The sequence below is a fragment of the Cinclus cinclus genome, chromosome 4, assembly GCF_963662255.1.
Source record: "Cinclus cinclus chromosome 4, bCinCin1.1, whole genome shotgun sequence".
Classification (NCBI taxonomy): domain Eukaryota; kingdom Metazoa; phylum Chordata; class Aves; order Passeriformes; family Cinclidae; genus Cinclus; species Cinclus cinclus.
In genome coordinates, this window is record NC_085049.1 from 64,436,564 (window position 1) to 64,463,462 (window position 26,899).

Below are 26,899 nucleotides of genomic sequence, written 5' to 3' on the forward strand. Positions count from 1 at the left end.
TACTGCAAAGGGCAGCATGGGCTGCTTTTCTGTCTGCTTGAAGCTGTGGAGGTAGGAAATTGTACCTCAACTGCTTCCAGATGGAGATCCTGGCCTGGGCTCTGGTTGCTTCTAGCCTGTGGAGGAGCAATGTGATCTGTGTCCTATCCTCTCATCTACTTGCATTTTGCATTCAACTGGATAAAACAAAAAAAGAGGCATTTTCAAATTGGCAACGCAGTCACTTTGGTGTGGGGTATCAGGATCCCCCCCAGAGGCTGCATCACCTCACTTTCTCATTTTACACATCCTCCCTCCCACGCCACGAGCACGCGTGTTCCAGTCGTGGCTTTTGCTGGGCTCAGAGGTGCAAACCCCACCCCGTGTCTGACCTGCACTGAGCAGGAAGGATGAGTAGGGCAGGTAGTCCATGGCACTGTCTGACACCAGGAGGTCTCCAGGGAACACCTCGAGTCCCGGCAGGCTCACCACCAGGGAGCTTCGCCTGCGCTCGGCTGGTCTGTGGGATTCAACAAGAGCAGCACTCGTCACCCCCGTCTGCCTGGCACTGCACAGGAAACTGCTGAAGGGCTCCTTGCTGATAGGGAACCGGCTCAAAAACCAGACCACAGGGGCCATGATTTAATGTCTTAAAAGAGCGACGAGGACACAATTTCAGTGATTGACAGCTAATACCTAATTGTCTTTCCAACTCCGCATTGTTGCTGAGATCGAGGTTCTTGTGGTCGCGGCTTGCCTCAGATAATCAGTAATCAGAGCACTTAAATATTGAAAATTCCTGGCTTCTTCTTAGGTTAGACAAAAAGTGAGTGGGGATTTTAGAATCTATGTTTTGGCAGTGGAGTTTAAAGGATCAATTAAATACTGTTTTTAGCTGACATGTGATTTGTTACTTTTAACCTTCCTATGACTCAGGTGATTTCAAGAAAAGACAGCACGCTAGTGCAACAGTTAAAATGTTGGGTTTTTAAAAAAATTATTTAGCCTTTTGGCTAGATTGTACTGTTTTCTTTCTAACTTTTGGCATTTTTTTTTTTTTTTGCTATTTCAAATATTTTGAATGTAATATGACTCAGTGGCCCTACTGATCGAAAACAAGTATCCCTTTCCAGCTATTGTTGTTCCTAATGGAGAGCATTGCCCAGGATCTAGATCCATTCAGGAAAGCGACACAAGCATTCAGTATCCAGCAGCATGTTCGTGCCAGAGGCTGCTTGCATTCCATACAGAATCTGTGGGTGCACTTTAAAAACCTTTTTTGTATTTTGCGAATAAGTCACTCTGATACTGAATGAATTGTGTTAGTATATGCTGCAGAGGGACCTGCTGTCTGCAGCTGTGCTTGTGTTGCCTTCAATTGACTGATATATGAATACTGCATTAGGGCTCAAAGGATCAGTAATTCAGTAGCCAAGGGAGGAAGCACAAAGTACATGTACATACATAAAAATTCTGATTTTTTCAGTCGCCACTTATTGTGCGTGGTAATTTTGGTCAGGTAAATATGATTCTTACTGAGATCTCTTTTTGTTTAAGCAGCTATCTTACTGTGACTATCTAGCCATTTGCCACACTTAGTGTGAAACCTGGCGGGTGTATTTTTTCCTTTAAGTGCATGAAAAATTATTTGACATCAACAGACAGATGAGCTCTGAGGTGGGGAACTGGGATTTGATACGTATAATAAGACGTGGAGATTGTGCCTTTTTAATGACCTGATGGTGACACTGCTTGCAGTTGCCTTAGCTAAACAATTGAATGGTCTAGATAAAAGCTGCTCCTAGCAGAAAAGGTCTGCTGGCTATCAGGAGGGCCAGGGCCTAGAACTTTAACACTTGAACAATGGACATATCCAGGGCTTAAAAACCACATCTTGAGGAGGTTGCAATTTGCAATATAGGAGCTCTTTGAAAGTTTTCCTGCTAGTCCTACTGAATGGAGAACATAGGATTTATTTATTTGGCTTTAGGGTTTACAATGAAACTCTGGTTTCTCATGAAATGGAAGCCTCAGTGTGTGGTTTAAGAGCTTTATTGGGTGGGGGGTCTGTTTCTTGGCTGTCTGCAAGCCCATACCAGTGCAAGGGAGTGGAGTACCTTCCTGAGATGTGCACTGAGTGCTACCCAAGGCAAATTTTCAGAGCTGGTAATGATTGCATTAAGATGCCACTGAAACCTCTAGTGATTCCATGATGCAATCTCTTGGGCAGCTGGGCTATTATACAAATCAGGTGCAGCAATATAGTACAAGGATAATCCTCAAAGGTGTTATTACTGTACTAGGAAATTCAGGAGGTTTATTTCAGGTTGGCTTCACAGTAAAATTTTTCCCAGTATATTATTGATTTTTTAAAGCATCTAGCCTACTACTATTTTCACAATATATTTGAAGCTGCAGGCTAGTGGCCTATGAAGACTAATAATGGAAGCACTGAGTCACTCTAACTGATTTAAATGACATTATTTACCTAGAACAAAAGGCCTTAAATATCAGGCACACACATAGCTAAACAAGTTCTTCACATGGGTGCACAAGCCTGTGAAATGTGCTTGGGTGCGATGTACCTTTGCAGTCTGATGAGCCTGGGCTGGCTAATGGCTTCCATGTCTAAATTATATACTCATGCTTCAGAGATACAAGCACAGGTTTCTGTGCTTTCCTGGCCTGATGCCTGTTGACATATTAGACACATCAGATGCTTCTGTTTTACTTCTGGAGAAATTAAATTACTGAAGTGCTATGTAGTAAAATTTACTAGGTTTTTAAGTCTGCAATATTTTAGCATCTTCTCATGCCTTCAGACTTTGTAGCTTTGTCTTTTTCTTTGTTTTTTGTTTGTTTCACTGACTGGGGGCAGAGGACTGCAGTGATGGAATGAAAGAAATGCTTGTGCTTTAGGGACAAACTTGGGCATCTGAGGAGATATCATCTGTAATTATTTGTTCTTAAAATCCACTTGTTTTTTTAAACATGATGATGTCATGTATTTACATGGCCAAGTTATGGAAAATTACTAAAGACATTAAAGTAGGTCATGGTCTGGCAAAATAAATATCCTGTGCATATAGTTATTTCTAAGGCACAGAAAGTATCCTCATATGTCCCTAATCTTAGCCTAACTAGCTGTTTCAGGGAACAGACATCTCTATATATATCACATTACTTAAAAAGCAGATATATTACTTAAAGGACTATCCACTAGATACAAATAAAAGCAACAGAGGATGTTACTAAGGTAAATATTAGAGGGTGGTCACAGTACTGAGATTACTGCCAGGCAGTGACACTGTATCCCAAGCCACTCATGGCGGGTGTTTGCACTCCCTGACTCAAAAAGTTAGCATGGAAAATGAACTATTGTCAAGAGTAAAATATTTCTATGGCCGCATAAGGAGCTAGGTTTAGTATAATGGACACCATCCCATGCAGTGTGCTCTAGGATGACCCTGCTTGAGCAAAGAGGTTGTAGTAGACAAGCCACTGTGGTCCTTTCCAACCTTACCAGTCACTGTGATTCTCTGACATTGTCACACTTTACAGCTGTGCGAAATATTGGAAGAGGAATGGGAGTACTTCAAGATAGATGATCCAGCTCCTTCAAAATACTGAATATGAGTTGTCTTGGCAGTTACTGTGAAGGTTCTTCATTAGCTGATTTGATGTAGGAAATAGTGCAATGCAGTTTTCTACCCAGTTTCTGATAATGCTGAGTGGTGCAAGAAGAAAAGGAGCTCAGAGTAAACTTGAGGCTTAGTTTTATCAAAGTTTTCTTTGTCAGTGTTGGTTTAGCATCTCACCTTCTCTCTACCACATATACCTCAGTCTGGACTGCTCCTCTTGCCCTTTTTGTTTATTTATTTTGGATTGTTCTTTATAAACAGCAACAGTTCAGCAAGCTGCCATGCTGACAGGGATGTGCTGGCATTCTTGACTGAGGACTGTGTGGGGGAAGGCTGTTTAAAATGAGCATGAGTGCATTAAGGAAGTTTTTTGAAAATACAGCTTGGGAGTGGGAGATGTTCATTAAAACTGAAGGACAGAGGTATGTTTTTACCCAGGACAATATGTAAGTAAGCCTTGGAGAAGGGTTGCCAACTGTCCTAATGTGCCTCTAGATGGAGAGAATAATCTGACATGCCAATAGGTTTTGCTGGTTGTGATAAGAAGGGATTAGCTGTTAAGGAGTTAGACTAATGATCTTAATAAAGGAGGAGCTGAATACAGGCTTAACCCAGACCTTGGACCAAATTAAATTTGACAAAAAATGTTTAAAGCAGAAACGGATGCATTTTAAATATATAGTTTTGCACATTCTAATATTTATCTAGATAGAATAAATAATACATCAACCCAACTGCCTTTTGACAATCCTTCCTGCTGGTGCCTATGGAAAAACCTTGTTTCCTTGGGTTGCGTTTTCTTGATTTTAAAAGGTGTCTGGATAGAAGCCCAAGGCTAATATCCTAGCTGGAGTATAGTTACTTCCCTCTTGAAGCCACTATAGGCAAGCAGCAGCAAGAGGAGGTGTGTACATTAAATGTTCAGTGTTCTCCTGTTAAAACATCTGCGTTCAGTGTCTTCAATTTCTCCCGTGAAGTTTGTTAACATCACACAAATCTTCACGCTGACAGTGAGGTATGCTTCTGTATTCCTATTTTGAGTTGGATCAGAGCAGACTCTTCCCACAAAAGGTACAGATCACTTGTTTTCACATCTCATGTTTTCACATGAGAAGTTCTTCCCCTCCCCTTCTTGCTCTATCTCCATTGTAAATTCAGAATACTAAAGGGTGGGTTGGAAATTGCAACAGTTCAGAACATCTAGGAGGCCTCTTCTACAGTGAAAATGTAATTTCAAATGCACGCACACATCTCTTGAATCTCATCCAGGGGACTGCATTGTGGAAGGACACATACATCCTAAAGTATATCAGTCTGCTCCAAACCACCCAGTCCCAAACAATCTTGAGGGGACCATGCAGTACAGTGAGCACTACTCCATCAATGAGAGACGGGTGGTTATTAATGGAGGTATGATCTCCTGCTTCCTTCCTGTGTGGGGAGAAAATAAAATTTTCCTTCCCTTTGGTAAACATCTGAACATCTTAAAGAAAGAAACATATCTTGATCAAAAAATTTTCTAATGTAACTTTTACTTTTTGATAATTGTTTTGAAGACCTTGACACAATTCACTGCACCAGTGTGTGGTATGCCACAGTCTAACTTGTCTGCACTAATTTATAAAATCCATATGTTCTGTGTACTCTTCTTGGTTTGTAGGATTAAACATCCCCCTCTCCAGTAGCAGTCCTAGATCTTCGTTGCTCATGTATAAGAACAATATTGAGCTGTTCTGCTAGCTCCTTTGCTCCCTTTTCCTTTCACAAACTTTTGAAGAATGCCACTCAAGATTGAGATATTTCACATTCTTCAAGCTGAAATTTGACACAGTTGTTGGAACCTTTTGGCAGTTGGTTCCTAGTGCAAAGCTCCCTGATGATTTGGAAGAAATCTTGTGTGAAATGTAGCTAAACATGCTAGGGAGAGGGCTACCTTTGAAAGAAAATCTCATTAAAAAGTTTAGTGAGCTGGTGACAAGCATTTCATGTGACAAATCTACAAATTAAGATTGAGTTGTATATATACATGACTCAGTGTTCAGTTTTGTCTTAGAATGAAACAAATTCATTAAAACTGTAGGAGAGTCAAGCTTAGAATCAGATAAAATAAATATGTGCATACCTTGGCATGGGCAGTCCACTCTCCTGAAAGCAAGTGAGATATTCTTAGTTACTTGAGATATACTTAGTTAATTAGCAAGCAAGAAATCTTTTTTGTTTGTTTGTTTTGTTTTTTTTTGTTTTTTTGTTTTGTTTTTTTTTTTTTTTTGGTGAAAAAAAGAACTCATTTGCAAAGGGAAATATACTAATAATAGTGTAATAGGCTTGGGCATAGTCTAATTAATTTCACTGTTGTGGAACAAGGAGAATTAATTTGATATCCAGGATGTTTTCTATTTGAAGGAGGTGGGGGAAGGAGGAAAATAGCTTTTGGTTTGTAGTGCAAAGCTAACCAGCTAGTGAAGAGCTCAACACCTTTTAGACACCACCCACCCTCAGCAAAATGAGTGTGAAGGTGTTTGCATAAGGGCAGAGTCAAGCGAGTGTGTGAATTCACTGCCTCTGCACACAGTGGAAGGTCTTTGAGAGCAGATCTAGTAGCAAACCCGGTTTGTAGAAAAAGCCTCTCCTTTTGTCCTTGTGGAGAGCTGAATTGTAGTTTCCTGCCCTTGAAAGATGCAGGATTTGCTCCTCTGTTGTTTATTTCTCTTTACTGATGCTGACACCAGGGTTGTTTTTTTTTTTTTTTTTTTGTTTTTTTTTTTTTGGGTTTTGTTTTGGTTTTTTTTTCCCAGAAGAGATTGCAAAATTTCTTCTTTGTTTATGGAGCTGGACATAAAAAGGGAGGGGTGCCAGTGAGTGGCAGAGTAAGTGGAAATGTGGAAACAAATAAAGGGAATGGTATCTCTTTCTTTGATAGTAGCAGACATTAAGTTGGACTCAACCAACTAAATTCTTGGTTTTATTAGGGCTAATAATGCCATTCAGCACAACAGAATAGAGAATTTCTCTGTGTAAGGAATAATCCTGCTGAAAGGTTACAGAGTAGGTTGAAAGAAAATAGTCTTATGAAACCCAGTCCTGAACAGGATTAACTACTTAGTCTTATTCTTCTGTATCCCCACCAACAGTTGTACTGGCACACCAGGGTGAATGGACAGAGGTGGGAAATAGTGGCCAGGTACAGGAGTGGATTAAGCTAACCTGGTCGCCAAGGGACAAGGCTGGAACTGCTGTCTCTTGCTGATCTGGAAAGAAAAATGTCCCTTCCTGTTAAGTGTAGAAGCTGGTCTGCTGTATAAAGGATCGTGGCCCAACTTGCAGTTCAGGTTAAGGACTGGGGTTTTATTTGTGCACTGGCCCATGACGGACCAACACTGAATATGAAAGACTGTAAAAGAGGTTGCATCCTTCTATTCCTCTTACCTGAGCAACTGCCCAAAGTGTGGGACTCGGGCAGGGGAGTCTCGTAGGAAGCGTAGCAGAGTTGGCTTTCCAAGAATTTCTGGGTGGCTCACTGGGATTGCCACTACTGGAAGGATCCTCTTGGCTTGGAAGCTTTGACCTGGGTGGGTCAGACTCTGGAACTGCTGTGGTTCTCTCAGGCTTGGCTTTGGATGACAATAATTTTGCACGGACACAATAAGGCAGCGACAGTGAAGAAATTGCAATGCACCGAGGTGGACTCTTACAAATGTGGTGGAGAGAGCCAGTGTATTCCTTTTGATTGCCCAGCTGAGCTGTGTCAGAACAGTCCAGAAAGGGCAGTGCTTGTGGGGCAGAGGCCATCCTTAGACGCCTTAAAGTTGGAGAAGTGGAAATTCTGGCCCGAGCGTGACGGTCGAACTGGAAAGGCTCGTGGTGGATCCCAACACCGTCCTCTGCAGGAAGCCTCAGCAGTGAAGACTCCGTGTAACCTCCTCTGAGGATGAAGTCCCCTGGAGGGAAGGTGGTGTCGGTACAAACTGGTACTGTCTGCATTTCAGAGGAGCTGAAGACATCTGGGCTGCTGCTTTCACACAAAGCAGCATTTTCCTTATGGAGATCAGCTTCCTTGTCTAGAGCTTCCATGCTGGTGCAGGTTTCTTTGAGCAGATCTGGAGAATAATCAGAGCTTGGTTGTTGCATTCTGAATTTGCAGCATGAAGATTTATGCCTATGTGTACCTAGGAAACACGATCAGAAAAAGTTCTTACAAATTTGCCATATGAATTTTTAAGAGGGAAAACATGGAAATGGAAAACAATATCCAAACAAAACAAGGTAGATATGTGGACTAGTAGAGAAAAAAAATTACCTTTGCATTGAATCCCGCTTAAATGCACGTTTCAACAGGTCCAGGAGCAATTTTGGCAAGCTGTTTGAACAGCTGCTAACTTTGAGTGTGCCAGCAGTGTCAGCATCACTCAGTAGAACTAATTAGATGGTAAAGAGTAACTGTGTTTAGAATCTCTGCTCATCTGGTGCTGCAGGCACCTGATTTCCTGTTGCCACTCCCCCATCAATAAATGAAATTGTAGCACTGTTGTACCTGGGATAAAAGTGAAGTCACTTGCTCTCAGGACTTGTTGCAAAATTATTTGTGTACAAATACTAATTTCTTGCTGAATTCTTAAGCAAATACAAATTTAACGCTTAGGTAAGGTATGTCTCATCACTCTTGCTTTCTTTTCAACATAAAAGTACTTTTTAGTAAATATTATGTACATGTTGTAATCAATGAAGAAAATTATTTATATAGTAGCTTATCTGTTGATTAATCAGAAAATAGATGTATGTCCTTTGACTCATGAAGCTTTGTTCTAGCATATTTTCTGAAACTGGACTGACATTTCAAGTAATAATGAAGGCTATGAATTCAACATCTTTAATTTAGCTTCTTTGCTAAGAGGAATCTTAAATCTGTTCATGATTGCTAGCTTATTTAAGAAACAGTCATTTATTAGGATTAGTTTATTCAAATCTCTGTTGACTTCTTTCTTGAATTATTGAATATCATACATTGAATGTTTTTTAAAAATCAAATTATATAGTTCCATCAGATTGATTTACAAAGTGATTAGAAAGATGTTAATTTATCAAGTTTGCCAGTTCAAAGTATTACTTTTCCCAAAACCTTCAGAAGATGATCATTCAGATTCTTACAGAGAGAAAAGCATATCTTTGTGATAGAATTGGCTTCTTTTGCAACTGCAGAGAATAGCCACAAATATATTAACATCTATTAATTTGTCTTTAATGGGTAAGAACTAATTAACACATGTGCTTATTAAAAAAATCTCATTTAATATATTGCAGAATGATAAAGAGAAATTATTACTATGTTCCCCTTTAGAATGAAGATATTGCATACCAGTGCTCTGAGATTTGTTGGTATTGCTTTTTAATATTTCAAGACTTTTATTTTGTTACATGGAATCACGTCTCACAGATTGTTGTTTGGCTAGGCATTCTCTTTGCTTCTTTTTTTAAATTTTTTTTTGTAATCTTTTCTTCTCCAGGCAGAATTTTGCAACTTGGCATGCAGTTTCCAGATATTCATGCAAATAGTGATCTGTTCTAGAAGTAGAAAATTTAAAGACATCTTTTTGTAGAAGTCTTATATTAAAAATAGGACTATTATTTGCTTTTCAGTTTAGCAAGCATTTTTTAAAGAAGTAAAAAATTACATATTTCTTTTTGGCTATTTCTGTTACTTTCACGAGTAGAATCTCTCAGCAGCAAAGTATTTGTAAAGAAAATACACTGTTTAAAACAGTGCAGAAATACATCACACACATGCAGAAAAATTATATGCTCAGACTTACCAACACAGCCAATTGAATATATCCTTTTAAATAAAATTTTCAACAAGTCCTTCATTAACTGATGCCAGCCTTAACAGTGACATTAGGTCTCTTAAAACCTCCATCCTGAATGCTTGTTGGGGGTTGGTTGGAATAAGGAACAAGCTTTTTCTTGTAGATTTGTTTCTAGGGGATTTGTTTATCAGGTCACACAGAAGTGGCTTCAGGATTAATGCCCCTAAACAAAAGGTAACATGATCCATACATTGAACTAAATTTACTGCCTGTTATATTTCTGGACTTTTCACGTAGAAAAAATTTGAGAAGACAGATCTCAGGCAAGCATATAATAATTTACAAGAGCAGATTAAGTGCTTCCACTCCTCAAACAATCTTTTTCTTTTCTCCCCCTCTTGTCTTGATTAATTCAGCTGGATCTAACTTTGCAATGTTCATCTTTCATGGAAGTATAATAGTGGTATATCCCTTGCTTATATTATTTATGATTAGTTTTTAATTTTAACAAGTATGCTAACTAGTTCAGTAATTTTGGACACAGGTTTTAGTACCAGAACGTTTGAGAATCCATCACTGATAATTCATTGTTTTGTTGTGTTGTAGAACTGATTGGAAAAATACTAGAATTGATTAAAGCATTCTTCGATTAGATGACTTGAAACCAGGGGAAAGATGGTTTATTTGATAGATAACTTGTGAGGAAGCACTAACATCTACAAATGTTCAAGTCTATTGTGTAATTAAGGCACATTTTCAGAGGGCTTAGTGAACTTGAAAATGCTTGTTTGAAAACGCAGACAACCTTTGCAGTGCAATGTTTTTGTTTTCTGTAGTGTTTTTTTTGTCAAAACTCCTCCACAAATGAAGTCAAGATACCCCTAAACTGGTGTAAGTGCCTGAAGTGCTTTGATTTTGCATAGCATTAGATGTGACTGTGGATTGAAGGAGGATTATTCTGAGAGAAAGAAGTGAGAAAACAAACTCAAAGTCTTTGTTTGCAAAACCGTGGCAGTGTTACATAATTTTTATTAGGATTTATCTGGTTTGGTTTCTAGGAAAAAGAAATGTGCTCACCCTGTCTCACAGGTGATAGTACAAATGTATTTCCTTTAAAAAGCACTTTTAGGAATGTAAGAATTTTCTCTTTTTTTTTTGGGGGGGGGGGTGGGGATGTGGGGGGATGTTGTGTGTGTTTGTGGCATCTTCTTTGCTATTGTTCTTAGATTTTTGTTTTGTTTTGACTCCTTAATATGCAAATGTCTGCAGATTTTACAGTGTTCAAAGCTGTCCTTTCCTACCCCCCAGGACAGACCTGGGCACACTGTAGTGCTGAGGATCTCCAAGAAGTACACTCTCAAGAGAAAGGGCTCAGACAGGCAGCAAGCAAAGCCATAGCCTTCACCAAAGAGGGGGGAAATCAATCCCTTAGCTGGGGTGAGTAAACAAATGAAAATATCATGTGTAAAAGAAAAACAAAACAGAGCCAAAACCACTCCCTATAAATTGCTATTAATAGAAAATCTTTCTAAAAGGCTATTAAGTTTTCCATGGAAAGACAATTGCCTTTGAAAGAATTTAGGGACATTTTCTCAGCTAATGATACTGGATGGAGTAAAGCCCACTAAAATTTTCAGTGGAAAAGGTACCTAATTTTCAAGAAAAAATAAAAGCTAAAAGCTATAGATTGGAACTGATATAAAAATAGCCCTTTCTGGACTGCAGGGCACTGTATTTTTTTGCAAACTGATTTTAATTGATTAAACTATGAGCATTTGGAAAGCATCTAGTTAATTAAAAAAAAAAAAGCTATTTTGAAAGAAATAGTCTATACTTGCATAGTTATAAACCAAGGTCCCTGAACCCAAAACCAATTATAAACTAGATAGGATATAAGTTAAAAAAATATGCCAGTCCAGGGAGTAATGAAAGATGCTCTTCACAATTCACTTATATGTTACTTTAAAAGCAGCTTGGTTACAGGGAAGTAGAACAACATGACAGAATTGGACTAATGTAGAGTCAAATACCAACAACGTTTTGTGGTGTCTGTGTAATTATTGTCTAAGCAGCATAGCTTCAAAGCAAAAGGGATTAGGCTTTTGAAAGGTTATCCTCAACAGAAAATCACAAACAAACAACAAATCCGGGGGAAATCATTTACAAAGGCTGACATTAACCATTAAACGCCAGGAAATGCCACAGTTCAGTCTGGCTGTGTCATTGTGCTGCTGCTTTTTCCTGTACATTATTTCACAGGCTGGTTACATGAATGCCTGAAGTCCCTCATACAGAATCTGTCAGCTATAATGACCTCACACAGATATAAACCTAAGTATGTGTTCAGCATTTCTCACCAATATGTCTGTAGCCAGTGACAAATTTGTGGTTATCAGGTGGATATAAGAAGGCATTCAGAAGGTGACTAAGAGGACTCTGGTAAAATAAAAGCCATATCTCCATCATCTCAAGAGCCACAAAGAACTCTGTAAGGGGATCTCAGGTCTGGAATAGAGGCTGTATGCTCATGCCGTGGAGTGTAAAAAAAATATGCCTGGACACAGCAATTTAACACATTGCTTTTTCTAGAAATATGAAATCCAAGTTGAATGTGATATGGAACCCTGAAATCCTGCCTCAAATGGAGACCAGTAGTTGAGATTTCAGAGCTGGCCTCTATCTGGGACCACTTGTGAGATTTACAGGTAATGTTCACCTGTGACACAGTCTCTCAAGTCTTGCAGCCGTTGTTGACACCCCCTGCTATGCTGGTCTGTTGCTGTTACATTCAATTTTGGCAGGCTGCACAAGGTCCCCTGAGCTGAATCTCTCATCTTTCCTGTTTCTCTGATAAGCCCTCCCATAACCTGAGCTACAAGACTCGGGTAACTATAGCAGAAGCATTTTGAGGGTGTATGTGCTTATGTATGGAAGGAAAAGAAAAAAAGAGAAGGCAAGAAGTCCAGAAAAGGACAGCTCTCTGGGAGACCAAATGATCATCTCAGGGATATGAAAGGGGCAAATGAAAATTAAGTCAGTTCCTAAGACAGAAGGGATAAACGTAGTCTTCTTATGGGTTTACAGGTCAAGGGACAGGTATGCCTCATCTCTAAAATGGATTTTGGGTCCAGACACGAAGTTCTGCTTTACTTGCAGCCTTGTACTGTTTCCTGGCTAAAGAATGAAGCAGAACAGCTGTTATGTCTTAATCAGCAATTGTAGTGTCCCAGTATGCCATGTGATTTCTAGCTCTGCTTTCTTTCTATACAATCTAAATATTTTTGGAGCCTGGAATCTGCTGTAGCAGTATCCCAGTTATGCAATTTCCCTCTCTTCTCATTCTAGTCAGATCAAAGTGGATGGGATTTTCAGGGTTTTGCATGAGATTCATGGGGTGTTATAAGCCTTGGCATGGGGCAGGGGCTTTCTAAGATGTAGTGGTGTCAGTCCCAAGGTTTCTGCTCTTCTCAGCCTTGTTCCCCATAGCTTGGTCTGAAGTGAAACATGCTTGAGGAGCAGAGAGAACTCACATATATGCAACAGCACCTGGGGAGGGGTAGATAGCTGAGATGTTTTTTTGGGGCAGCTGGAGTGAGAAGGCAGGGGAAATAACACTTCTAAATAGACTGGGAACTAAGAGAAACAGGAACTTGTGATAGCAGTAGCTGTGGCAATCATCCATGTGCTGAAGCAATTGCCTGCAGGAAAATCTGTCCTTCAGCCATGTACTCATTCTCTCTTTTTCTCTGAATTTTCTTGTTTTCAGAGTGTCTTTGATGGAGTGAGGGCTGGGCAGGCATAGCAGCAGGCTTACAGGGCTGTGTGAAGAAAGACTTTTCCTCTGATGTGATTGTTCTGTGTAAGCTGCAAAAAACTCGATAGCTTCATCCAGTACCTTGTGGCTTCTCACCATATTCACCATAATTCTTGTCATATTGTTCACCATCAATTTCTGCATACCGTACTGCAGCCAGATTTTACTTTTTTGTAACTAGTTTCAATGCAAACTAATAAGAATAAAAAGCTGAATGAAACTTTCTGAAGCAGTGTAGAAGTACCTTACTGAAATTTGGATGAAAACTTTAATTGGCACAATTCTTTTTGCCTTCCAGCTGCTGACAGTAAAGTGCTAGATTCAAGAGTTTGCCTGCCAATGAGATAATCCTGAGATACTCTCAGGATAAAAAGTTGGATGAGAAAATAATCAATGTTTCATGTGAAGGCAGGTGTTTGGTTCAATGGGAAGCACATTTGGAATAGTTCTAGCAATTTGGAGCTGGGTCAGTGTGTCCTACCTCCCTTCTTATAATCCTTTCCCACTGCCACATAGGATTCTACATTTTCCTAGAAAACTGGTTTTGATCTCAATTGCTTGGTTTGCCAGCTGTATTTCCAGCTTCCTCCTGTCAGAGAGACAGATTTAGTGAGAGTGGGTCATAGTTTCTCTCACTAGAGAGAATTGTGGAGGTCTGGCTGTTGGAAGCAGTATAAAAATACAGTTGAGGGCTGGGAGCATTCACAGATGGGATGGTGCTGATGAGAGATTTGCTTTGTCGTGGGTGGAGGCAGCATGCAGAGGAGTGTCAAAGCCTGAGGTACCATCCTTCACTGCTGCAAAGTATTTGGTGGTAAGATGCTCCCCAGCAGCTTTATTCTTCTGGGACAGAATAGGGAATGCTTCCTCTCACAAGACATAGAACATTTACTTCGCCAGTTACTTTTTTTCAGTAAATCAGGAATTAGGAGGTCTGGGGGCAAGTAAGTTGCCTGGGAAGATAGGGAGATTTGGCACACTACTCAGCAGAGGATGCACCAGGCCCGAGGGGACTGTTTGTACCTTGGTTTATCTTGGTAAGACAGAGGGAAGTGCTCTTTCAAACATGTTGAAACTCATTAAAGCTTTAGAGAGAAAAACAGGGTCTGGATAACCAGATGTTTGGGCTGGGGTAAACAGGGTAAACTCTGGCAGTCAGTAATTAGTTGCTATAGGACAGGAACAGACAGTCTGATCACAATAGAAATAATAATAATATGTTGATCTTTTCTGGTTTTCTGTGTCCCACCCTTCTGCCTACTTGTTCCCCGGAGATATCAAACCTTGACCACAGCAGCTAGAAATGTGGTTTAAACAGCTGTCATTTTGCATCCTGCTGGCTGTTTAGCTTCCTTTATTCTTCTGTCCCAGATGCAGGACTCCTTTCATGAATGATGTACTTGCATAGCCTCTGTGCTCAAAATACTGACTTTCCTTCCTGAACAAGTTCTTTCTCAGTGTTATGTAAGACAAGAAACCAACTGCTGTCCCAACAGTAGTTAAATATATTGTCAGACATTTTTGTTTGTTGAGGTTTGTTTATTGTTAAATACTGGCAGCTGAGCAGCCATTGTCCAAGATGGTGTGGGTGAATCTACACAGGCACAATGGGATGCTCTGTGACCATGTATTTTTCTCTTGTGTTTCCTTTTTCACTGGCAAATTAAAACAACTTGAGCTTTTTCAAGCTATAGAAAAAGCTATAGAGCTTTTTCAGTCCCAAACAAGAAACAAAGGAGTACTTCTAATTAGTGTAAGAAAAAGCAGCTGAACATCATTCCTGTGACTAAGTGAATGACTAGCCATAGAAGAATACTATGGTCTGAATTGGCAGGGACCTTAAAGATCCTCTAGTTCCACGCCCTGCATGGGCAGGGACACCTTCCACTAGACCAGGTTGCTCAGGGTCCTATCCAGCCTGGTCTTGAACTTTCCCAGGAATGTGGCATTCACAGCTTCTCTAGGCAACCTGTTCCAATATCTCACCACCCTCACACTAAAGAATTTCTTCTTGGAATCCAATCTAACCCTATTGTCTTTCAGTCTTAAACCATCCCCCCTTGTCCTATAGACTTCTCAACTTCTGTATTTACAGAGAGAAGTAGGATAAAATGCTAATCTACTAAAGTTTTACTGATGGCTATCATCAAACAAGTCTGATTCAAAGACCTCCAAAGGCATAGCTCGTATGCCAGGCCCTTCCAGATAGGCTTTTCCAACTGAAAACCTTCAAGGCTGTGGCACAGTCAAGGGTTTGCTGGGATCAGATGACAGCAGTTAGATTTCTCATGGACTTTTAGTCCAAATCCATGCTGGACCACCTTGATATTGATGGTATTTCACCTTTGGTATGGGTGAGTTTTCTTCCTGCAGTATGGACTAGACGTCTTCAGTTTTAACAACTGCTTTTAGTAGGTTTTATTATGCCCATGCCCTGGAGGAGCACTGCTAGCTTGACAGTGTCACCACTGGAGAGACCACCTCAATTACTTCTCCTTTACACTTAAGGATATTTAAATTAATCTATATTTAATGTCTTCCTGGCATTTGACTTCCTAGTAGATTTTTCAGGATCTAGAATGAAGCCACTGAGCATTTCTGTGAATGGGTACATGGAGTGGGCTCTTCAGACTAGGAAAGATTCGGATCTTACCTTATTCCAAATTTTTGAGTCCCAAAATCAACTGGGACTTAGAGTGACAGAATGGAAGATGTCCTGGGGAAAAAAAGTCTGATAATCTCTCCATGACTGTTATCTTTCTTGCTTATATACAAGAGGGGTATCAGACTTAGATTATCCTAGCAATTTTGGGTTTAAAAAGGTATATGTCTTGCTTTTTTTTTTTAACAAAAGGAAAGAATAAAGAGCAGAGGAGAACAATAAGGAAAGGAAATTAAACTAAATGAAGGAAAGGCCAGTAACAAATACAGAAGCAGTAAGATAAGAGCTGCCTTCCAAAGTTTCCTTGTCCAGCAGAAATCTTAGTATGTTCCCATGACTGCCTAAAGCACAGATTTTCCTTCTTTGAAATAATAGTAGAATATAAAAGTTTCTTATAATGAGCAAAGATTTAATTAAATCAGTGTGAAGTTGTTACAGATCTCAAAACCGAAGTGGTAATTAATATTATACATATTTAATTATTATTGTTTGATTTTATTTTTTTTTTTTTATTACTGCAGCAGCACTTTGATAAACCCTGCACATAATGCCTTGAGGACAGGCTGCAGTGACTGAAGTCAGTGGAGCTCAGAGAGACAGCATCGTGCCTCTGTCCAGTGCATTAACCTAGCTCATTCTTATGACTTTGGGTAGCAACCATCATAAATGTCTGAAAAGAATCTTTATCATGCTCAGGGAGTTAAGTAACCACTTCATCCATTTATCATACTAGGTGAAGCTTTGTAACTTCCATTCTTTTGTGCTGGGAACACAGGCACTGCAGACACTGACTTGCTGGGAGGTGGAACTGGCACACCTTTAGTCCACCATAATTTTGTAATCTTTATATGAGCTGTTCGATGATGATGGAATGAATGGAACCACTTCTCACCACTCAATATTACCACCCCAAGATATTTTCTAATTTACTTGTCTGATTATCATGTTATCTACTATATTAAAGAAATCCATGGCCATGGTATCATGGCAACCTTGAAAATCCTCAAGAGGTTTATAACTTGCTTGGCACCATGGTAAACACTTAAGCTGATAGCAACATTTTACTGATTTCAAGAGGTCTGAAGGTAAAAGTATGTGGTATCCTAAAAAAAAATTGGGATTTGAGTGGTGCCTAAAGTTTTGAGATCAAGTCTGATCCTTAATTCAGTGCTTTCCTACCTCCTTCAGCTTATGGACCTCCTTCAGCTTATGGACCATTAAGTTTTGGCCCGTGGAAAAATAAAACCTTCTGAAAGCTTTGCATATACAGTTAATTACAAAAGATAGATGCTTTCTTAAAAATGTGATCCTTAAGAAATCTGTTTTTGCGGCCACTTTGGAAATAGTTCACAGAACTTTGAGAGAGCTGCAAACCAGAAGCTGAAATTTCAAAACTACAGGATTAAAACATAAAGAATGTTGTTGAGTTAGCCATCACAACGTTATCTAGAATGATGAATAGAAAGCAAACTTTTTGTAATGGTAGCATATCAAATATATTAACTAATTAAATATTTTCACTTATCATTATTCTGCAAGGTCAAATGCTTGCTGCAGAAGAGTTTGCCATCTCTTATCTTGGCCTGTGTGTGTGTGCTGCTGTGCAGTGGCTGCTTCACAAAGAAAGCTTAATGTCTTTGGAGCTACCAGAGGACAGATTTTTTTATTTTTTTTTAAGCATTGATTTTGTACATTGCTCCAGTGCAAGGACCAATCCTGATCTTGTTTGTGATTTATTCAGTGGAAGGGAATGTTGTCTGCAGCAGGTGGGCTTATTCCAAACTCTAAGAAGCTACAGCACTGTAGGATTTTTTTCAGTGCTTGGATGTGTGTGAAAGGTACTTGCAATGTTTGATTAGTAGCCCAAGAGTAGGATAAAAATCTCTCTGGCTTCTCAAGCAATCCCATTCTTTGTGGTGTAACTGTAAAATTTGATGTTGCTGGCGAGGACAAATTTGAAATGAAAATAATATTTTTCCTCTCTTTGTGAACTCTTAAACAATTTGTAAAATATTACATATATATTCACATACTCACGCACACACCTTCCTGAAAGTTTTTGTCCTTGCTTATTTTCTGTCCAGTGTTTTGGTTTCTTTTGTTGTTGATACAGGATCTGTGAGATACGAGCTATTCATGCTTTTTGCACAACACAAGGTGGCAGTAAGACATTGTCCAGTGACATACAATAGCTTGGGTGGCTTCTTTTCCCTCCTGGTTACTTAGCCTTCAGATAACAAAAGCTCTCCTGATGAATGACCATTGAAAGTAAAAAGAGGCTGTAATAACAACGATTTAAAAGGTGCAAAGATAAAGCAAATGCTCCAGATAAGATCCCAATTGATTTGTTGCATTTTAGTAAGCTGTATTGTATCATACTGGGGGCAGTTTCACAAAATGCTATATTGCTCTGTTTTTTCCCCCTCTGTTATTGTTTTCTTAGAATTTACACATTAAATAAAGGCTGTTATTGCAAAGCTGGAAATTTGCTCGTTCTTTAAGTAGTAATTTATAAATAACCCAATATTGTTTGAGATTCTTCATGTTGGGAGGGACAGAGCTTTCCACCTCAGTTCTTGGTTGTCTGGAAATCACTCTGGTATCATTGCATTGAGTAGCAGCTACAGCGATAAACTCATTTTCAAAATTAATCAAGAGGGAGAAATAAAGAGCAGTGTGCCAGAGTATTCCACTGGCAATATTGAGAGAGGTTTTTCCCTTGCTTTGGTTGGATGCAGGCACAGACCAGCAAGTTGCAAATGTAGCTGTTGTTTCTTTTATTATTGGTAGTCACATTTCAGAAGGTCCAAAGCAGATTCAAAGCATGGCTGGAATACTGGATTTGCCAATATGATTAAAATTCGTCCTTGTGGGACAAGTTAGAGTGTTTTAGGCCCGTGTTGCTCCCAGCTTCTCAGAATACTGTGAAGCATTTGTTCTTTCTGTTTTTGACTAGATGTTTGCCTGAAATGGAGATCTGGCAGCATGACCCCAACCTCCCAGAGGTCACTTGGTTTGTCTGTAGCCTCTGTACACACTAGCATGTTTGTTGAGAACAAAACAGAAATTATAGATGTTTCAGACAAGCTGATTGAATGGAAACTCTGCCTCCTTGTTTCACAAGTTATGCACGTGTGGTTCATTTTCCAAGAACTGGCTGGCAGAGATCATGTTATTTTGTTTTCCATCGGAATGATTCACTTTCAGCTTCTAAAAGCCAGTCCCACTGTTGATATTGTGAACTCCCGCGCACGTGAATCCCTCACACACAACTTGGAATGTGCATCTTCTAGCTATCAAAAATCTCCTATCTTTCTGATTTTATAAAATAATAAATACTATTACAAATACTAACATAAATAGTGTTAAATAGCAATGTAGACCTGCTTCTTTTCCTGCTTACTCCTTACAGTTTTGCCCTTGAATACTTTCCATTGGGAGATGAATTATGGACTTTGAGACTATACAAAATAATGCAGTTTCAGGAAGAAAATTCCCAACTATATAATCTTGATTTCATGCTAATGGCTTTCATAATGAAGAATAGTCCCTACAGAGCACCTTTAAAGTGGTGTTTGCACTATTCTCAATGTGTGTTATATGCATAACCACAGGGTTTGGTGTAATAAAATGGCATGCTGTAAAAATTATCATCTTCTGGGCTATGTATGACTGCTCGAGACAATAATAAAATTGAGGGTCACAGGGACTCTTCTGGGAGTCTTCTTAGGATTCAGATATTGCCCAATGACTCTTTAGCTTATGTTTTTTGTGAGTTTCATGATTTTGCATCAGAAAAAAAAGATCAAAAAAGGGTTGAAATATTGTTATTATTGTTATTATGTGCTGTGCTGATAGTTGTGTCTTCTTTTTATAGGACTAAATATAAAAAATGCTGTAATACTTTTCTGCCAAGCAATAATTATTTGCAGATAATAGGGGCTTCTGCTTCAATATATACCTGTGGTTTCCTTGGATGGAATTCCAACAAATCTGGTACTGCTCAAAATGTGACTCTTTTAAACATAAAACAGAGACTACACTGAAAAGGAATCTTCTCTAAAAATCTGGCTTCTCGTGAGGTCTTTCTAAGAGAGTTTGAGTGTCTGGTAACGTTCCTTTGAAGTTTTTATATTACCTTTATTTTTTAATCATGTGCCACCAACCATGCCATTGATTTAAGTTTGTAAGCCTGAAATAACAGTACATTTTTGACACCCCCATATTACATTGGAATGGCTGAAATTCTAGTAAACAGAGCTATTATACTGAATGCCCAAGGGAGGGACATGGAAAAAAAAATCAGTAGCGTGCTCCAAGAAAGAAATCTGAGGTCAAAGAGTTTTCATGGGAGACAAACTACGTGGCTGGGATTATCCTGGCTAATTGTGGGTTACAGTGTCTCTCTTGAGAGATTATCATGGCCAACTGCTCTACTAGCTTTGCTTTCCTACATCTGTTTGTGGGTGTGGGCAGCACTCGGGAGTGACCCTTTCCTTGAAGGCTTTTTTACAAGGAACAGGGATGAGATGCTGGGACAGACTGTCTGGAGGGACTTGCCGTGCTGTTTGTAAACTTGCTGGCCATGTTCACATAGACAGCAGCCAGGTTCTTTGCCTTCAGGCTTCCCCACACACTGGAAAGCTCTCTGGCATCAGCCATGCTTTGTATGCACGTGAGAAACAACACGATCTCTGCTGAGAAGCAGGGTAACTTCAGGGTTAAAGATACTTTGAGGAATTTGAAAGCAATAAGGCTGTCTGCATAAACAAGGGCATCCTGTCAGTAAAGTTTCTACTTTCTGCTTCTAATTAATACATGCGGTCCCATCCTTTTCATGCAAACACGTGATTTCCAGCTGTTTTCCCCATCCTATTAAAACTGGTACACCAACCACTGTTCTTTAGCAGGGTTAGGACTCAAGCATCTGTCAGGAAGATTTGCTGTGCAGTTTTAAGGCAAACCAGTCTGAAAAGCTTTATGTCTTAAATGCTAGCAATTTCTGGGACCATATAAAAATTACACCTCTTTCTTTTCTGAGTATCCAATTAAATAGCTTACGTGGTACAAAGTCTTGGCTAGAGTATGCCTGCTATATTTACTGTGGCATTCACTTCTTGTACACAGAAGCAGGACTTCTCTTTTCAGAAGGCAGAATTGTGGACAACAAACAGCTGAATAGTGGGATGATGGTGCTTTTTGAGAAATAGTTACTACTCTGATTTCTAATTCTGTATTACAAAAAGGATCCAGGTGTTACAAATTCAAGCTTTAGTCAGAGGTACTCCATGCCTTCATGCAGAGAAAAGAACAAAAATTTTAAGCGTATCCTACATGAAAATTGAAGAGACTGTGATGAGATTTTTCTTCTTACAGTAGGTCAAGAAGCCAAATATAGCCTGGGTAAGTGGAGAAAGACACAGATTTTGGAGCAGGGCAGATCCTGGTATTTAAATGATCCAGGATTACAAAAGAGACTTTGAAAATGAATTGTAAAAACTGAGCTTGCTATGCTCCTCTTATATCATCAGTTGTTCATAAGCTCGTTACTCATCCCTGAAGGCTGTACTAATTTTCTCTATGGTCATTATCCTAAGTATTTTGTGAGCAAGAAAGTAAATAAAATAAATTCTTTCTGATTTCGTGGCAGAAAAATCTTAGATCAGCACTGAGTACCATTTGTGACTTGTCATTGAGACTTAGCTTGACTCTGGGCATAAAGTATGAGAATTAGGCTTCTGTTTCTTTGATTTTAAAAATAAACTATTTGAAGGTTAGGCTGTGTCTTATCTTATGAAATCTTTTCTTTTATTCCTAATTGCAGAATTATTGTTGTACAAGTGTGTTGGTAGTACTGTCTAGCAAATACCCAGTTCAGAACCACAGAACAGAATCTCAGAGATTCACAAGTGTGGAATGTGAAATGGTGACACTTCCACCCTCTCTAACCCTTGTTTGGTCCCTGGACTGGCACCAGGAGCTCTAGCTTAGGAATCAATAATTGCTGTACACAAAAGTGGAGATTCAGGTATGCCCAACTGTTTGATGTGTTGTTTGTCTGAGACAAAATGACTGAAATGTTGCATTTGATTTCATGTAAGTATTAAGAGTTGCATGAAAAGTTGGCATGACACACAGGGCAAAAGAAATTTGGTTTGGGGCCAGGTTAACAAGATTATATTTCCTCAACTTTTCCTGCTTTTGATTCTTTGATAGAAAATCAGGTGTATGAGATGAACAGTTTATTTGTGACAGGGAGAATTATTAATACTAGACTGGACTGAGATCACAATTGATGTTTTATATAGGGACATATATTTTATATGAGATGCCCAAATATCTGGGGCTAAAATTTCTGTTCTACCAAACAAATCAGTCTATGATCTACTTCATTAAGCAGGTCATTGCTTGTTCAGGTAGGATTTTTTTTTCCCATATTTGTGTCCTTCCCCAGAAATTATTGACTGCCAGAGATTTATTTTCTGTCCATTTGCTAGTGGCCTCGTACAAATTTGGTTCTCCTTTTTTTACTAGGCAGAAGTCATGAAGTTTGTTCTTTTGTAATGCAGTGTTGTTAGTGACTTTTTGTTGGCTTTACATAAAGGTCATAGCCATAAGTTGAAAGTTGTGGTTTTAAATAAACCAAGAAAACAGAGGGAAAGAACGAAAGCATCCTGAAAAACCACACCCACTCAAACTGGTAGTTTTCCAGGTACACGTGGACTGTACATCCGTACTAGAGAACAAAGTAGCATGGGTCCTTGTCTCCCCTGCTACTGGTGTTCCAAAAGTCTACCTTTAATTTTGGCTCGTTTACAGTGATTAAAAAAAGTCATTTAAAAGCTGGCCAAAGCAGAAGTTTCAAGTCTCCTGAAAGTTCAAAGATTTTTTTATATTACTGGGAGTTCAGTAGTGGTAGCACACAGAATTTTGCAGTTATTATTGGCGCTAGAGAGACCACAGAAACACCATATTATTCTTTGTGATTACTCATAATAGGTCATTGCAACAAAACTTGACTGTCATAGGCTTCATTAGCCAACATGAATGAGTAGTTTTGTTGACAGTTCTCTGAAGAATTTGATGTCCTGGTTCAAAAGTTCACCTCTTTCTTGGCTGGAAGGAATGTCAAAAGCTTTCCCTAATAGACATTGAGTTAAAAATACTTTTTTTATCATATTTAATACATTAAAAAAACAAGCACAAAAACAAACAAACAAAAAAAAAACCAAAACAACAGAAAGTGTATCATTGTATCTATGCCAGATTTAAAGTGCAAATTTCAAAGGAGTAATGAATGTGATTCCAGGGGTATACGATTCCCAGTTGCCTACCTCTACATCTTTCAGTATGCAGAAATGGGATCTGTAACAAGCAATATTACCCTTATCTTATACTGGCGTTGTGATTAGTGAACTGTGGGTTCCAGGTCCACAGAGGAGACCCACCACGTTTGAGAAGATGTAGCTGTTGTAGTCTCTAGCTTGTACATCTGGATTGACAGAGTAGGAAAAGGGGTTTCTGCTCCTGAGCTTCCCTGTCTTTCCCCACCCTCTGGGACTCTGGGTGTGGTGCAGTGGGGACTCCTGCAAACACAGTTCACACCAGGTGTTATGGCAGGAGAAGGGAGTGACAGCCATTCTCTAACTTTAGCTTCCAGCCACTGAATCTTGCTGTGCAACTGCAGGCACAAAGGACTGACTATTGGAAATCTATTCCCCATAGTTACTCATGTTTTATGGCAAGATTGCCTCTAATTTCTCCTTTGAAGAATTTCAATGTGATTTGCTTAGCAGTCTCTCTGCAAGAAAACTTTTTCTTAAGACCAGGCTCTTTTTGTAGCCCTCTTTTGGATTCAACATCTTAACAATATCTAAAGGGCAGAGCAGTTAAGAATACATTTAATTCTGATTTTGTGTTTTTGATTTGGCCGTGTGAATCCTCACAACACCAGAACTTGTGGTCCAATAGCAGCTGGAATATACTTGTATGTGTCAACCCTGGCACAGAAACATTTTTCTGTATTTGCAGAAGCTGGTTAATGCTTGGAGGATGAGATTAAAAGCTTGTGAGGTCAGAACTTGAAGAGAACCTTGTACTTACAGCAAATGAGGGATATATCTACATATAATTTAACAATAGCACTTTCTGCTAAACAGCCTTCTTCTGTTAAATAACATTGTTCTCAAGGATGATCTGAAACTATTAAGTACAATCTCAGAATATTTGACTGAATTTTCTATGGACATCTCTAAGTTACAGCAATGGCAACATCAAACAAACTGCTCCAGACTATTAGAATCGTGAGATTTAAAAAGGAAATATCTATTAAATGCAATACTGCCTTCCTAAGAGTTTCTTTGAAACTTCAGGGCAGGAGGCATCTACCTTTCTTCCTTCAGTTTGGATGGGAATTTAATAGAGGTTCAAGGTGCAGGCAAACACACCTGCAGATGCCTGAAGATGGGATTGCTGTGTGCCATGTGAAGTTTCAGGAAGGGACTGAATGCATCCATATGCTCAGGAAGACAACAGTTCCAAGTCCACTACTCTGAACCACAGCTGCTGTGGTATCATCCTGCTCCGTCTGAGCCTGGTAGTACAACTGAGAACTGACTTCTCTGGGGGAGGAAGGGGAACAAGGGAAACACCTGAAAGAAGAAAGGCTGGTTTTATCACGGTTTAGTGAGCTGAACTGCCTTGCTGAGTCCCAGAGTATCCTGAAGTGCTTTGCAAAGTGGGGATCTGGGAGGCAGAGCCACACCCATGGCAGCAGCAAGCTGTTAGACTGGCAGCTGTCTTTCGTTTTTTATGTTCTGCTTTGTCACCTACGAGGTTGCTTCCTTCCCTGTTGTAGCACACTCTGTCTCCTCTGTCTTCAGTCGTGTTTCCTTACGGCCTCTTTGCCAGTTCCTGTGGCCCATGCATGCCAACCCAAAAACATGGTGCTTTCAGCTGAGGATAGTCTAGCTTCAGAAGAAATTATGGAAAATGGCAGGTGGATTTGGTAAGAACATTACCGTTCTTCCATGAACTCAAAGATATTTCTGTTCTATGATCTATGGTGGCCTGAATAACCTTTCCTGACTGTTGCTGTTCTTCACCAGTTTCGAGCTCCTGATGGTTAAAGACCCCTTGCTCCTGATAGATGTGGGTTTCAGTAGTCATGGTTACGTGAAGCTCAGCATTCAAATTCCTCCTGTTTGTGCAGTGTCATGTGTCATGGCCACACAATAAGCATAGGTGTGCCGTCTCCTCCCCAGAGGAATGCTTTGCTATTGAAAGTGTCACCATTCTGACTTCCTCTGGCTCAGCTGTTTTGACACAAAGGCTGCAGTGATCAGTCAGCTCACTGAGGTGACACTTCAGGGGAAAAGGTCCCTATTCTAGGCTGTTTGTAAGAATTCAAAATAAATAAGAAGTAAATAATGACTTCAGCTCTGACACTTCACATCAGTTTCAAAAAAGAGGATGAGCTAACAGAAACCAAATTTGCAATTACCCCTTTAATTTTAGTCTATGTATTGGCATATCTCTTCTTGTTCATATCACACACGTTTTTATTCATCATACACAGAAAAGTGAGCAGTGTTTCATGCTGCCAAATATTCTTCTGTATAGGATGCCTCCTTAAATACAGAAACTCTGGTGAAGAACACAAGCTGGTCAGTGGCAGCAAATATGTGCCATAGGAAGGCCATCATAAGTACCCAGTGGTCAGTAGCTGTGACTTTCTCACTGCTCTGTGCCCTTCAGTGAGGCACCCAGACTGTCTTCATCTGAGCTCATCACCAGTGGAGACAATAACCCTTAGACCCAGTGTAAATAGGGTGATGATTAAAGGATGAAAAATATATGAAATGACATTATATTGCTTTTCCACTCAAGCATTGCAAAGAATTCTTCTCATTACAGCACAACCACCACTAAAAGCTGCAATTTCTAATGGCTCAATTTAAAACCTTAAAGTATAACACTTGTACAAGGTGTGACCTATTACTGCAGACACTGACTTATGGGGAAGTTCTCTCTTCTCTTTACACACAGTTTTGGAAATTTGCTTTCACCGGATGTAAAATCTCCTAGAGAGTTAATTTTTCCTGTAGCAGTCCTCCCAGCATTTAAAACAGCAACCAAAACCAAAACATGGATCCGGCGACCAGATACTCTGACTAGGTTCAAAATTCAGAAACTTGTCAGAAACAGAGGTGATGTCACAGCACCACTGTAAGAGAAGAGTACTTCAGTTGCAAAGCAGAGTAAACAAGCAAAAATCATGCCTATTTAAAAGAGTATCTTTGCTATATCCATACATTAAAAATTGTCTTGGCAAGTATTCTCAAACTTCAGGTATGTCTCTTCAAAGATGCTCTGAAAGTTCTCTCTTACCTACTACACATTTTTCATGGTAAAAGTATGACATGTGTAATAATCACTCCCTTCCTCCCTACCTGCTGAATGGAAAAAGCCCTGTGTCTGTTGGATCAGAGCCCTTGGTCTAACACTAGGAAAATGTTGCACCATTTCTTTCAGTTTATGAAACACATCTGTTCAAAAGCCTGGTTAAAATTGACTGAGACTGCCCCTTCTTTTTGTCTAGTAAAAATGTGTGAGTTAGGAAAAACATTGGGCACAAGAATCACTTTTCCTTAGCTTATACATTTTCCTATGCTTCCGTATGCTTACTTTCATATGATAAAGATTGTCAAGTTTTAGTAGCTGCCTCCTAACAAAAGAACTCTTTACATGGGAGTGTACCAAAACACTCATTGTTTTATTTGCCTTTGAGCCCATGCTGTTCTCTATAAAACTCCAAACCAGGGTCAGAAACACAGCTATATAATGAAGTGAAAAGGCACTCAGTGCAAACTGAAAACCTTAAATAAATAGATTGTTTTCAACTCATAGACTGACCTGTTTAATAGGTCTTGTGAAAACTGCCTGGCAGTAATACGTTAGTATGACCTTGTAGAAGCCTTACCACATGAGAAAGGCAATATAT

At 39.4% G+C, this 26,899-nt stretch overlaps 1 protein-coding gene across 1 annotated transcript in view; it reads right to left on the minus strand.

Moving 5' to 3' along the window:
- Positions 1-25,065, minus strand: part of PLEKHG7 (pleckstrin homology and RhoGEF domain containing G7) — a 46,450-nt gene extending 21,385 nt beyond the window's left edge. Inside the window, exons 1-3 of the mRNA XM_062492535.1 lie at positions 24,918-25,065; positions 7,047-7,786; positions 372-573 (exon numbers count right to left, since the gene is read on the minus strand). Coding sequence (XP_062348519.1) covers positions 372-573; positions 7,047-7,786; positions 24,918-25,065 — 1,090 coding nt within the window. The remainder of the gene's footprint in view (positions 1-371; positions 574-7,046; positions 7,787-24,917) is intronic.
- Positions 25,066-26,899: the final 1,834 nt, after the last annotated feature.